Here is a 13129-nt window from a genome sequence, read left to right on the forward strand (position 1 = left end):
GAGGTCGGAGGTTATTTCCCACAATGCTTTGCTACTGGCCAAGCATTGTGGGAAAAGCTAATAATGTTAGCTACTAGAGGTGAGCGAGTACTATTCCAAACTGCCGTTTTGAATAGCACGCTCCCATAGGAATGAAAGGATGCAGCCGGCACACAGCTTGTGCCGGCGTCCGGCCGCTTAACCCCCTGCGTCCATTCATTCCTATAGCATAGCAGGGAGGAAACAGAAGAGTAGATAGTATCTACTCTACTCTTCTCTTTCCTCTCTGCTGTGCCGTATACTGGACTCTGCTACATCTGCATTACTGTACATTGACTTGTCTATCTACTCTTCTGCTTCAGGGATGAAGCAGAAGAGTAGATAGACAAGTCAATGTACAGTAATGCAGATGTAGCAGAGTTCAGTATACAGCACAGCAGACAGGAAACAGAATAGTCCACTTACCTGCACAGATCAGCTGTCGCTTCCCGTTCTTCTCGGTCCGTGCGCGCCCCTAGCTCCCAGGTTAGTGTTACAGACCTAGGAAGAAGGCGGGGCTTGTGGCTTAGGAGAGTGTGGGCGGGTACTGGGAGGCCCTGTACCTGCCCACACTCTCCTAAGCCACAACAAGCCCCACCTACTCCCAGCATCTCTAACACCTGCCTAAGGAGGCAGTGGTGCGCACGGGGTTCTGAAGGCCTGTAAATGAGAGAGAAGAGGAGCGAGAACAGTGGGCAGCGGCAGCGATCTGTGCAGGTAAGTGGACACCAGGGGGGTCTAAGTAGCCAGAGGATTTTTTTTAATCACTACACAGCGTGGAGTCTAAAAATTAAAGCGTTCAATTTTTAGACTCCATGCTGTGTAGCGAATAGTATAGTTTTTAAAATCCGATATTCGATTTTAAAAAAAAATCCCATTGACTTGCATTGGGATCGGGTTCGAATGGAAAATGATCGGAAATCGAATTTTAAAAGTGATCCTGAAATCTCAAGATCGGCTCAACCCTACTGGTAAGTGGAAGATCAATTACTAAGGAATTACAGTAGTTAGGAGAATGAATCAGAGTGACAATAAAGGTTTCTTAAGTTTCCATGGTAAGAAAAGTGGACATTATGTAGATGTTTATGAGGTGCAGGTTATTAGAGTGGTTAAAGTAGTGAAGGAAAGGTCTGTATCAAACATTACCCTAAGGCCCGGTTCACATCTGTCTTCAGTATTCCGTTCGGGGAGTCCACTTGGGGACCCCCTGTACAGAATACCAAACACATTAAAATATGGTTACCTAAGGAAACCCACGTACCCATAGACTATAATGAGGTCCGTATGGTTTCCGTACGAAACGTTGCTTGCAGTACTTTTCTCTCTGCATGATTGCGGAAACCACTACATTATAGTCTAATGGGTTCACGTGGTTTCTTAGTTAACCACTTTTTAATGTATATAGGTTTCCATTCAGGGGGTCCCCAAGTGGACTCCCCCAAACAGAATACTGAATGCAGATGTGAACCGGGTCTAAGGCTGTGCTGTCTGAGAGTTATGGTAGCACCACACGATGAAAATGAAAAAAGAGGGTTTAGGCAATTGCTAAATTGCAGAAACATAGAAAATTCACTTTCTGAAAAAAGAGAGCACACGATGTTAGAGACAGCAGACACACAACCATTGGCGTTTTGTATAGTTCATTGGCATTGTCACAGGATGAACTATGATTCGGCATAGAGCATAGAAATAGCACCAAAAACAAAATCTGCTGATAACTTTAAAACCCCAATTGGACAAAATCAAGAGAGTAACAGCAGGGTGAAAAGACATAGAGCTGGCAAATTAACCCTAGAACGCATACGTGGGGCCTCGCAGGCCTGCCAGGTTACTTGTTTTCTATTTTCTGTAAAAGTACTTTAGTTTGAATTTTGAAAATCTAGGTATTCCTCAGGTATATAGTTGTTAGTAATTTCCAGTTATTCATATATTTTTATGTTACAGATGAGTCGCCCCGGCTCGGCCTATGTAGATTCACGGTGCGAGCAGGCCCGGCACCGGGGGCGGCAGCGCCTTGAAAAAAGGTTTTAAGAGTTTTAAGCAAAAATGGATGAAAGAAAAATAAAGAAAAATAAAAGTTTGTCGTGACGCCAGTTGGGGTTTCGGCTTGAGGTGAAGCCGGGCACTGTAGATAGGGCCTCTGGGAATAGGTGGTGATGCAGTGCCAGATGTTATACCCTCCCCAACCAGGGCAGGTCCCAGGGCCAGATGATATAGGTGAAGAAGGGATGATTTCCAGGAGGAGTAACAGAGGATCGATGAAAGAATACAGTCCAGACAGGGGTTAACCAAACACTTACAGTTTACTTCTGTAGTCAGCAGGAGGTAACAGATGTTACAGGAGGATTCACCTTGCTCCAGTATAGTGAGATGCCAGTCTTCCCTTTTACCACCAGTATGATTACACTAGTTAGGAATTGATGGTCCTATGACTGCGGCTGCGTCCCTGCAAGGTCTTGTCTCACCTCTGCAGGTCTCCGGCCTCCTGTGCTGTGCACACCATGCGGCTTGCAGCACACACTGCATCTCCACTCACCTCTGCTCTCTCCTGCACACTTGCACACTCTGACCTGGAACTGAAAGAGAGACCCTCTTCCAGTCTGTAGCTCCACCCCTTTCTTAAAGAGATAATGGCTGTGGAACTTTGTGTGTGCTAACACATACCTCCCAACCGTCCCGATTTCCGCGGGACAGTCACGATTTGGGTGACATGTCCCGCGGTCCCGGTTGGAGGGAGGTATGTCCCGATTTCAACACAGATCTGCGTCCAGAGGACGCAGATCTGAGTTGAACACATATGCGGCTGAAGCAAGGAGCTGACACAGGTCAGCTCCTCGCTTCGCCGTTGCCCGCCTCTCTCCCTGACACATGCGGCTGAAGCTGCTCGCGTGCTCGCTTCGCCACTGCGTCTCTCTCTCGCTGACACATGCGGCTGAAGCGAGGAGCTGACCTGTGTCAGCTCCTCGCTTCACCGCTGCTGCCGGCTCCTGGCTTGTAGACGCGATGTACAAGCCAGGAGCCGGCGGCAGCAGTGAAGCGAGGAGCTGACACAGGTCAGCTCCTCGCTTCAGCCGCATGTGTCAGCGAGAGAGAGACGCAGCGGCGAAGCGAGCACGCGAGCAGCTTCAGCCGCATGTGTCAGGGAGAGAGGCGGGCAGCGGCGAAGCGAGGAGCTGACCTGTGTCAGCTCCTTCCTTCAGCTGCATGTGTCAGCGAGCGAGGCGGGCAGAGAGCGGCAAGGGAGCGGAGGAGAAGGTAAGTTTAATGTGGAGGTGGAACGTGAATCTGGGGGCAGATGAAGGAGAGGACGGCATGACACTGGGGGCAGAGATGGAGGGACAGGAATCTGGGGGCAGAGATGGAGGGACAGGAATCTGGGGGCAGAGATGTGGGGACATGAATCTGGGGGCAGAGATGGAGAGGACATGAATCTGGGGGCAGAGATGGAGGGGACATGAATCTGGGGGCAGAGATGGAGGGGACATGAATCTGGGGGCAGAGATGGAGGGGACATGAATCTGGGGGCAGAGATGGAGGGGACATGAATCTGGGGGCAGAGATGGAGTGGACATGAATCTGGGGGCAGAGATGGGGGACATGAATCTGGGGGCAGAGATGGAGAGGACATGAATCTGAGGGCAGAGATGGGGGACATGAATCTGGGGGCAGAGATGGAGAGGACATGAATTTGGGGCAGAGATGGAGGGACATGAATCTGGGGGCAGAGATGTGGGAACATGAATCTGGGGGCAGAGATGGAGAGGACATGAATCTGGGGGCAGAGATGGAGGGACATGAATCTGGGGGCAGAGATGGAGGGACATGAATCTGGGGGCAGAGATGGGGGACATGAATCTGGGGGCAGAGATGGAGGGACAGGAATCTGGGGGAAGAGATGTGGGACATGAATCTGGGGGCAGAGATGTGGGGACATGAATCTGGGGGCAGAGATGGAGAGGACATGAATCTGGGGGCAGAGATGGAGGGACATGAATCTGGGGGCAGAGATGGAGGGACATGAATCTGGGGGCAGAGATGGAGGGACATGAATCTGGGGGCAGAGATGGAGGGGGGACATGAATCTGGGGGCAGAGATGGAGGGGGGACATGAATCTGGAGGCAGAGATGGAGGGGGGACATGAATCTGGGGGCAGAGATGGAGGGGGGACATGAATCTGGGGGCAGAGATGGAGGGACATGAATCCGGGGGCAGAGATGGAGGGACATGAATCTGGGGGCAGAGATGGAGGGACATGAATCTGGGGGCAGAGATGGAGGGGGGACATGAATCTGGGGGCAGAGATGGAGGGGGGACATGAATCTGGAGGCAGAGATGGAGGGGGGGACATGAATCTGGGGGCAGAGATGGAGGGGGGACATGAATCTGGGGGCAGAGATGGAGGGGGGACATGAATCTGGGGGCAGAGATGGAGGGGGGACATGAATCTGGGGGCAGAGATGGAGGGACATGAATCTGGGGGCAGAGATGTGGGGACATGAATCTGGGGGCAGAGATGGAGAGGACATGAATCTGGGGGCAGAGATGGGGGACATGAATCTGGGGGCAGAGATGTGGGGACATGAATCTGGGGGCAGAGATGGAAGAGGGACATGAAACTGGGGGCAGATGAAGGGTGTATATGAAACTGGGGGAGAGATAGAGGGGGGGACATATAATTTACGGGTGACTGTAGGAGGATTATACTGTGTGCGGGCACATGAAAAATTAACGAGTGGGCGGAGTCAACACAAAAGTGGGTGGGGCTAAATCTGCCGCGGCGCGCTACGCGCGCCGCACATTTTGTCCCTCTTTCGGTTCTTCAAAAGTTGGGAGGTATGCTAACAGGTTGACTGGATCTCACTATATCTTCACAGTACACAGTATAGATCACAGAAGATGACATTTGTAGTGACACACTCTGTGGGGCACTACACAGACATTTCGGTATAACAACCTTTTTTTGAGACTACCCCATATTCACGCACTAGAGGCCTTTTAGGCCTGTACTAGGTTTACATGTGATACTCAGTCTTTTTGTCTGTATTGTTGCTGGGGAAGAACTTTTGTGACTTTGCTATTGCTGGGAAGAGTGTGTGTGTGTGGGGGGGAAGAGTGTGGGGGGAGGGGAGGGGTCCCCCCCTCCCCCCACACTCTTCCCAGCAATAGCAGAGTCATAAAAGTTCTTCCCCAGCAACAAAACAGACAAAAAGACTGAGTATCACATGTAAACCTAGTACAGGCCTAAAAGGCCCTTGGTGCGTGAATATGGGGTAGTCCCAAAAAAGGTTGTTATACCGAAATGCCTGTAACATAAAAATATATGAACAACTGGAAATTACTAACAACTATATACCTGAGGAATACCTAGAGTTTCAAAAATCTAACTAAAGTAATTTTACAGAAAATAGAAAACAAGTAACTTGGCAGGCCTGCGAGGCCCCAGGTATGCGTCCGCCAGCCTCAGCTGGGGTCACCAGGAGGTCAGATCCATTACGGAATCCCGTTCTGGCAGACCCCAGCACTAGTGGGAATGCATCCTTACTTTGCAATAAACTTTGAAAAGTATTTTTTTTTAGTTATTCCATGATAATTGTAAACAGGCCTAAAAGGCCCCAGGTGCATGAATGTGTAGATTTCTATGGGTACGCGTTCTAGGGTTAAACAAACACAGTGGCGCACACACCCACTATATACACACACAAACACATAAAATAATTATGCATTAGTGTAAAATATATATTTCTTAAAGGTGGTTTCATAGATTTGCATTGTGCACAAGTCACAAATCTTTACATTCTGTATTTCTAAAATGTATCAGTAACTTCTATTTGTCATCTTACCTTCATTCCCTCCTCCCAGCTGATCCAGAGGTCTCCACGGGTTAGAAAACAGGCCACAGCATGTCTAGCTAGGTGATGGATCCAACCTTCTTCCCGCAATTGGGTCATTATTGCATCAATCCATGGAAACCCTGTTTTTGCCTAAACGCAAAACAATTTTTGTTTATTAGGTTATTTTTATTCTTTGCTGTCCTTCTTATTAAATAATCCATCACCGACCTCAGTCCTAAGATATTGTTGCTAAGTTTCTCCGCAGTGGATTGTGGATACTTTATTACATAGGAATTCATGTCTAAACAATGGGTTCAGGATTAGAGATGAGCGAACAGTGTTCTATCGAACTCATGTTCGATCGGATATTAGGCTGTTCGGCATGTTCGAATCGAATCGAACACCGCGTGGTAAAGTGCGCCATTACTCGATTCCCCTCCCACCTTCCCTGGCGCCTTTTTTGCTCCAATAACAGCGCAGGGTAGGTGGGACAGGAACTACGACACCGGTGACGTTGAAAAAAGTAGGCAAAACCCATTGGCTGCCGAATACATGTGACCTCTAATTTAAAAGAACAGCGCCGCCCAGGTTCGCGTCATTCTGAGCTTGCAATTCACCGAGGACGGAGGTTTCCGTCCAGCTAGCTAGGGCTTAGATTCTGGGTAGGCAGGGACAGGCTAGGATAGGAAGGAGAAGACAACCAACAGCTCTTGTAAGAGCTAAATTCCAGGGAGAAGCTTGTCAGTGTAACGTGGCACTGACGGGCTCAATCGCCGCAACCCAGCTTTCCCAGGATCCTGAATGGAATACACTGTCAGTGTATTCCCGTATACCCGATATATACCCCGATACCCGTTCCAACGGTGTGCCCCCCCACCTTCACCCCAGAAATACCCTGCAAGTCCCCTAGCAATAGAATTGGGGCTATATACACCCACAATTTTTACTACTGGTATACAGTGCCATTGTCTGACTGGGAATTCAAAGAATATATTGGGAATACAAATACCCTCATTTCTTGCTACTGCCATATAGTGCCAGTGTCTGACTGGGAATTCAAAGAATATATTGGGGTTACGTGCACCCACAATTTTTACTACTGGTATACAGTGCCATTGTCTGACTGGGAATTCAAAGAATATATTGGGAATACAAATACCCTCATTTCTTGCTACTGCCATATAGTGCCAGTGTCTGACTGGGAATTCAAAGAATATATTGGGGTTACGTGCACCCACAATTTTTACTACTGGTATACAGTGCCATTGTCTGACTGGGAATTCAAAGAATATATTGGGAATACAAATACCCTCATTTCTTGCTACTGCCATATAGTGCCAGTGTCTGACTGGGAATTCAAAGAATATATTGGGGTTACGTGCACCCACAATTTTTACTACTGGTATACAGTGCCATTGTCTGACTGGGAATTCAAAGAATATATTGGGGTTATAAATACCCTCATTTCTTGCTACTGCCATATAGTGCCAGTTTCTGACTGGTAATTCAAAGAATATATTGGGGTTACGTGCACCCACAATTTTTACTACTGGTATACAGTGCCATTGTCTGACTGGGAATTCAAAGAGTATATTGGGAATACAAATACCCTCATTTCTTGCTACTGCCATATAGTGCCAGTTTCTGACTGGGAATTCAAAGAATATATTGGGGTTACGTGCACCCACAATTTTTACTACTGGTATACAGTGCCATTGTCTGACTGGGAATTTAAAGAGTATATTGGGAATACAAATACCCTCATTTCTTGCTACTGCCATATAGTGCCAGTGTCTGACTGGGAATTCAAAGAATATATTGGGGTTACGTGCACCCACAATTTTTACTACTGGTATACAGTGCCAATTTCTAACTAGGAATTCAAAATGCGCAAGGCTCCCGGAAAGGGACGTGGACGAGGCCGTGGGCGAGGTCGGGGGAATGGTTCTGGGGAGCAAGGTAGCAGTGAAGCCACAGGGCGTCCCGTGCCTACTCCTGTGGGGCAGCAAGCATTGCGCCACTCCACAGTGCCAGGGTTGCTTGCCACATTAACTAAACTGCAGGGTACAAACCTTAGTAGGCCCGAGAACCAGGAACAGGTCTTGCAATGGCTGTCAGAGAACGCTTACAGCACATTGTCCAGCAGCCAGTCAGACTCTGCCTCCTCTCCTCCTATTACCCAACAGTCTTGTCTTCCTTCCTCCCAAAATTCCGAAGCTTTACAGAACAATAACCCAAACTGTCCCTGCTCCCCAGAGCTGTTCTCCGCTCCTTTCATTGTCCCTCAACCTGCCTCTCCACGTCACGATTCCACGAACCTAACAGAGGAGCATCTGTGTCCAGATGCTCAAACACTAGAGTCTCCTCCATCTCCGTTCGATTTGGTGGTGGATGACCAGCAACCCACCCTCATCGACGATGATGTGACGCAGTTGCCGTCAGGGCATCCAGTTGACCGGCGCATTGTGCGGGAGGAGGAGATGAGACAGGAGTTGGAAGAGGAAGTGGTGGATGATGAGGACACTGACCCGACCTGGACAGGGGGGATGTCAAGCGGGGAAAGTAGTGTGGATGTTGAGGCAGGTGCAGCACCAAAAAGGGTAGCTAGAGGCAGAGGCAGAGGTCAGCAGCTTAGGCGAAGCCAGGCCACACCCGGAATCTCCCAAGATGTTCCAGTTCGTACCCAGCCCCGAAAAACTCCCACCTCGAGGGCACGTTTCTCGAAGGTGTGGAGTTTTTTCAAGGAATGCGCCGAGGACAGATATAGTGTTGTCTGCACAATTTGCCTCTCGAAATTGATTAGGGGCTCTGAGAAGAGCAACCTGTCCACCACTTCAATGCGCCGTCATTTGGAATCCAAGCACTGGAATCAGTGGCAGGCAGCAACGGCAGGACAAAGGCCGCCTGCCGTTCACGCCACTGCCACTGCCTCTGCCACTGCCTCTGCCTCTGCCACTGCCACTGCTGACTGTGCTGGCGATGCACTCCAGAGGACGAGCCAGGACACCACTTCATCTGCCTCCGCCACTTTGTTGACTTCTACCTCATCCTCCCCTGGTCCTGTCTTATCTCCTTCTCCTGCACCATCAAAGGCACCATCAGGCGTTTCTTTACAACAACCCACCATCTCTCAGACATTGGAGCGGCGGCAGAAATACACTGCTAACCACCCACACGCGCAAGCCTTGAACGCCAACATCGCTAAACTGCTGGCCCAGGAGATGTTGGCGTTCCGGCTTGTTGAAACTCCCGCCTTCCTGGACCTGATGGCAACTGCGGCACCTCGCTATGCCGTCCCTAGCCGTCACTACTTCTCCCGGTGTGCCGTCCCCGCCTTGCACCAGCACGTGTCACTCAACATCAGGCGGGCCCTTAGTTCCGCGCTTTGCACAAAGGTCCACTTGACCACCGACGCGTGGACAAGTGCATGCGGACAGGGACGCTACATTTCACTGACGGCACACTGGGTGAATGTAGTTGAGGCTGGGACTGCTTCCCAAACTGGCCCGGTGTACCTCGTCTCCCCGCCTAACATTCCTGGCAGGGACACGAGAAGAACACCCCCCTCCTCCTCCTCCTCTACCGCCTCCTCCTCCGCCACCGCCTCCTCCTCCGCCACCGCCTCCTCCTCCGCTGTTAGATTGACCCCAGCTACGAGTTGGAAACGTTGCAGCACTGGCGTTGGTAGACGTCAGCAGGCTGTGCTGAAGCTGATCAGCTTGGGGGACAGACAGCACACTGCCTCCGAGGTGAGGGATGCCCTCCTCGATGAGACGGCAATATGGTTTGAGCCGCTGCACCTGGGTCCAGGCATGGTCGTTTGTGATAACGGCCGGAACCTGGTAGCAGCTCTGGAGCTTGCCGGACTCCAACATGTTCCATGCCTGGCCCACGTCTTCAACCTAGTGGTGCAACGTTTCCTAAAGAGCTACCCCAATGTTCCAGAGCTACTGGTGAAAGTGCGGCGCATGTGCGCCCACTTTCGCAAGTCGACAGTAGCCGCTGCTAGCTTAAAATCTCTCCAGCAACGCCTGCATGTGCCACAACACCGGCTTTTGTGCGACGTCCCCACACGCTGGAACTCAACGTTTCAGATGTTGAATAGAGTGGTTGAGCAGCAGAGACCTTTGATGGAATACCAGCTACAAAACCCTAGGGTGCCACAAAGTCAGCTGCCTCAGTTTCACATCCATGAGTGGCCATGGATGAGAGACCTTTGTGACATCCTACGGGTCTTTGAGGAGTCCACAAGGAGGGTGAGCTCTGAGGATGCGATGGTGAGCCTTACAATCCCGCTCTTGTGTGTTCTGAGAGAATCCCTGATTGACATCAGGGATAACTCAGATCACACAGAGGAGTTAGGGATAGCATCCGATCCGTCACAGCTGGAGAGTAGGTCCACACATCTGTCCGCTTCACTGCGTTTAATGGAGGAGGAGGAGGAGGAGGAGGAGGAAGAAGAGTTGTCCGATGATGTGATGGTGATACAGGAGGCTTCCGGGCAACTTCGAATCGTCCCATTGTTGCAGCGCGGATGGGTAGACATGGAGGATGAGGAGGAAATGGAGATTGAACTTTCCGGTGGGGCCAGAGGAGTCATGCCAACTAACACTGTGGCAGACATGGCTGAGTTCATGTTGGGGTGCTTTACAACCGACAAGCGTATTGTCAAAATCATGGAGGACAACCAGTACTGGATCTTTGCTATCCTTGACCCCCGGTATAAAAACAACATCTCGTCTTTTATGAGGTAGAGGGGAGGGCCAATCGCATCAATGCTTGCCACAGGCAATTGGTGCAGAATATGATGGAGATGTTTCCAGCATGTGACGTTGGCGGCAGGGAGGGCAGTTCCTCCAGTAGGCAACCAAGTTCTCACCGGTCCACACAAACGAGGGGCACACTGTCTAAGGTCTGGGACACCTTGATGGCACCCCCTCGCCAAAGTGCCGCCACGGAGGGTCCTAGTGTCACCAGGCGTGAGAAGTATAGGCGCATGTTGCGGGAATACCTTTCCGACCACAGCCCTGTCCTCTCCGACCCCTCTGCGCCCTACACGTATTGGGTGTCGAAGTTGGACCTGTGGCTTGAACTTGCCCTATATGCCTTGGAGGTGCTGTCCTGTCCTGCCGCCAGCGTCCTATCTGAGAGGGTGTTCAGTGCAGCCGGTGGCATCATCACTGACAAGCGCACCCGTCTGTCAGCTGAGAGTGCCGACCGGCTCACTTTGATAAAAATGAACCACCACTGGATAGAGCCTTCATTTTTGTGCCCACCTGTGTAAAGCACCCCAACATGAAACTCCATGTCTGTACTCAACCTCTCCAATTCCTCCGCATCCTCATACTCATCCACCATAAGCGTTGCACAATTCTGCTAATACTAGGCTCCCTCCAACATGATTTCCCCCAACTCTGCTGGTTAGAGGCTCCCTCCACCCTGATTTCCACCAACTCTGCTGGTTAGAGGCTCCCTCCACCCTGCTTTCCCACAACTCTGCTGGTTAGAGGCTCCTTCCACCATGAATTTGCCAAAACTGGGCTGTTTAGAGGCTCCCTCCACCATGAATTGGTCCAAACTGGGCTGGTTAGAGGCTCCCTCCACCATTAATTGGTCCAAACTGGGCTAGTTAGAGGCTCCCTCCACCATGAATTTGCCCAAACTGGGCTGTTTAGAGGCTCCCTCCACCATGAATTTGCCCAAACTGGGCTGTTTAGAGGCTCCCTCCACCATGAATTGGTCCAAACTGGGTTTTTTAGAGGCTCCCTCCACCATGAATTGGTCCAAACTGGGCTGGTTAGAGGCTCCCTCCACCATGAATTGATCCAAACTGGGGTGGTTAGAGGCTCCCTCCACCATTAATTGGTCCAAACTGGGCTGGTTAGAGGCTCCCTCCACCATTAATTGGTCCAAACTGGGCTGGTTAGAGGCTCCCTCCACCATTAATTGGTCCAAACTGGGCTGGTTAGAGGCTCCCTCCACCATGAATTTGCCCAAACTGGGCTGTTTAGAGGCTCCCTCCACCATGAATTTGCCCAAACTGGGCTGGTTAGAGGCTCCCTCCACCATGAATTGGTCCAAACTGGGGTTTTTAGAGGCTCCCTCCACCATGAATTGGTCCAAACTTGGCTGTTTAGAGGCTCCCTCCACCATTAATTGGTCCAAACTGGGCTGGTTAGAGGCTCCCTCCACCATGAATTGGTCCAAACTGGGTTTTTTAGAGGCTCCCTCCACCATGAATTTGCCCAAACTGGGCTGTTTAGAGGCTCCCTCCACCATGAATTTGCCCAAACTGGGCTGGTTAGAGGCTCCCTCCACCATGAATTGGTCCAAACTGGGGTTTTTAGAGGCTCCCTCCACCATGAATTGGTCCAAACTTGGCTGTTTACAGGCTCCCTCCACCATGAATTGGTCCAAACTGGGGTGGTTAGAGGCTCCCTCCACCATTAATTGGTCCAAACTGGGCTGGTTAGAGGCTCCCTCCACCATTAATTGGTCCAAACTGGGCTGGTTAGAGGCTCCCTCCACCATGAATTGGTCCAAACTGGGTTTTTTAGAGGCTCCCTCCACCATGAATTTGCCCAAACTGGGCTGTTTAGAGGCTCCCTCCACCATGAATTGGTCCAAACTGGGCTGGTTAGAGGCTCCCTCCACCATGAATTTCCCAAAACTTGGCTGTTTAGAGGCTCCCTCCACCATTAATTGGTCCAAACTGGGCTGGTTAGAGGCTCCCTCCACCATGAATTGGTCCAAACTGGGGTTTTTAGAGGCTCCCTCCACCATGAATTGGTCCAAACTTGGCTGTTTAGAGGCTCCCTCCACCATGAATTGGTCCAAACTGGGGTGGTTAGAGGCTCCCTCCACCATTAATTGGTCCAAACTGGGCTGGTTAGAGGCTCCCTCCACCATTAATTGGTCCAAACTGGGCTGGTTAGAGGCTCCCTCCACCATGAATTTGCCCAAACTGGGCTGTTTAGAGGCTCCCTCCACCATGAATTTGCCCAAACTGGGCTGGTTAGAGGCTCCCTCCACCATGAATTGGTCCAAACGGGTTTTTAGAGGCTCCCTTCACCATGAATTGGTCCAAACTTGGCTGTTTAGAGGCTCCCTCCACCATGAATTGGTCCAAACTGGGTTTTTTAGAGGCTCCCTCCACCATGAATTTGCCCAAACTGGGCTGTTTAGAGGCTCCCTCCACCATGAATTTGCCCAAACTGGGCTGGTTAGAGGCTCCCTCCACCATGAATTGGTCCAAACTGGGGTTTTTAGAGGCTCCCTC

The 13129-nt window shown here is 50.6% G+C and overlaps 1 protein-coding gene across 1 annotated transcript in view; it reads right to left on the reverse strand.

The window, feature by feature from the left end:
- The window catches only part of LOC142193679 (cryptochrome-1-like), a 38371-nt gene that overhangs the window by 5631 nt on the left and 19611 nt on the right, over positions 1–13129 (reverse strand). Inside the window, exon 7 of the mRNA XM_075262668.1 lies at positions 5860–6000. Coding sequence (XP_075118769.1) covers positions 5860–6000 — 141 coding nt within the window. The remainder of the gene's footprint in view (positions 1–5859; positions 6001–13129) is intronic.

This window comes from Leptodactylus fuscus, chromosome 2 (assembly GCF_031893055.1).
Source record: "Leptodactylus fuscus isolate aLepFus1 chromosome 2, aLepFus1.hap2, whole genome shotgun sequence".
NCBI classification, from domain to species: Eukaryota; Metazoa; Chordata; class Amphibia; order Anura; family Leptodactylidae; genus Leptodactylus; species Leptodactylus fuscus.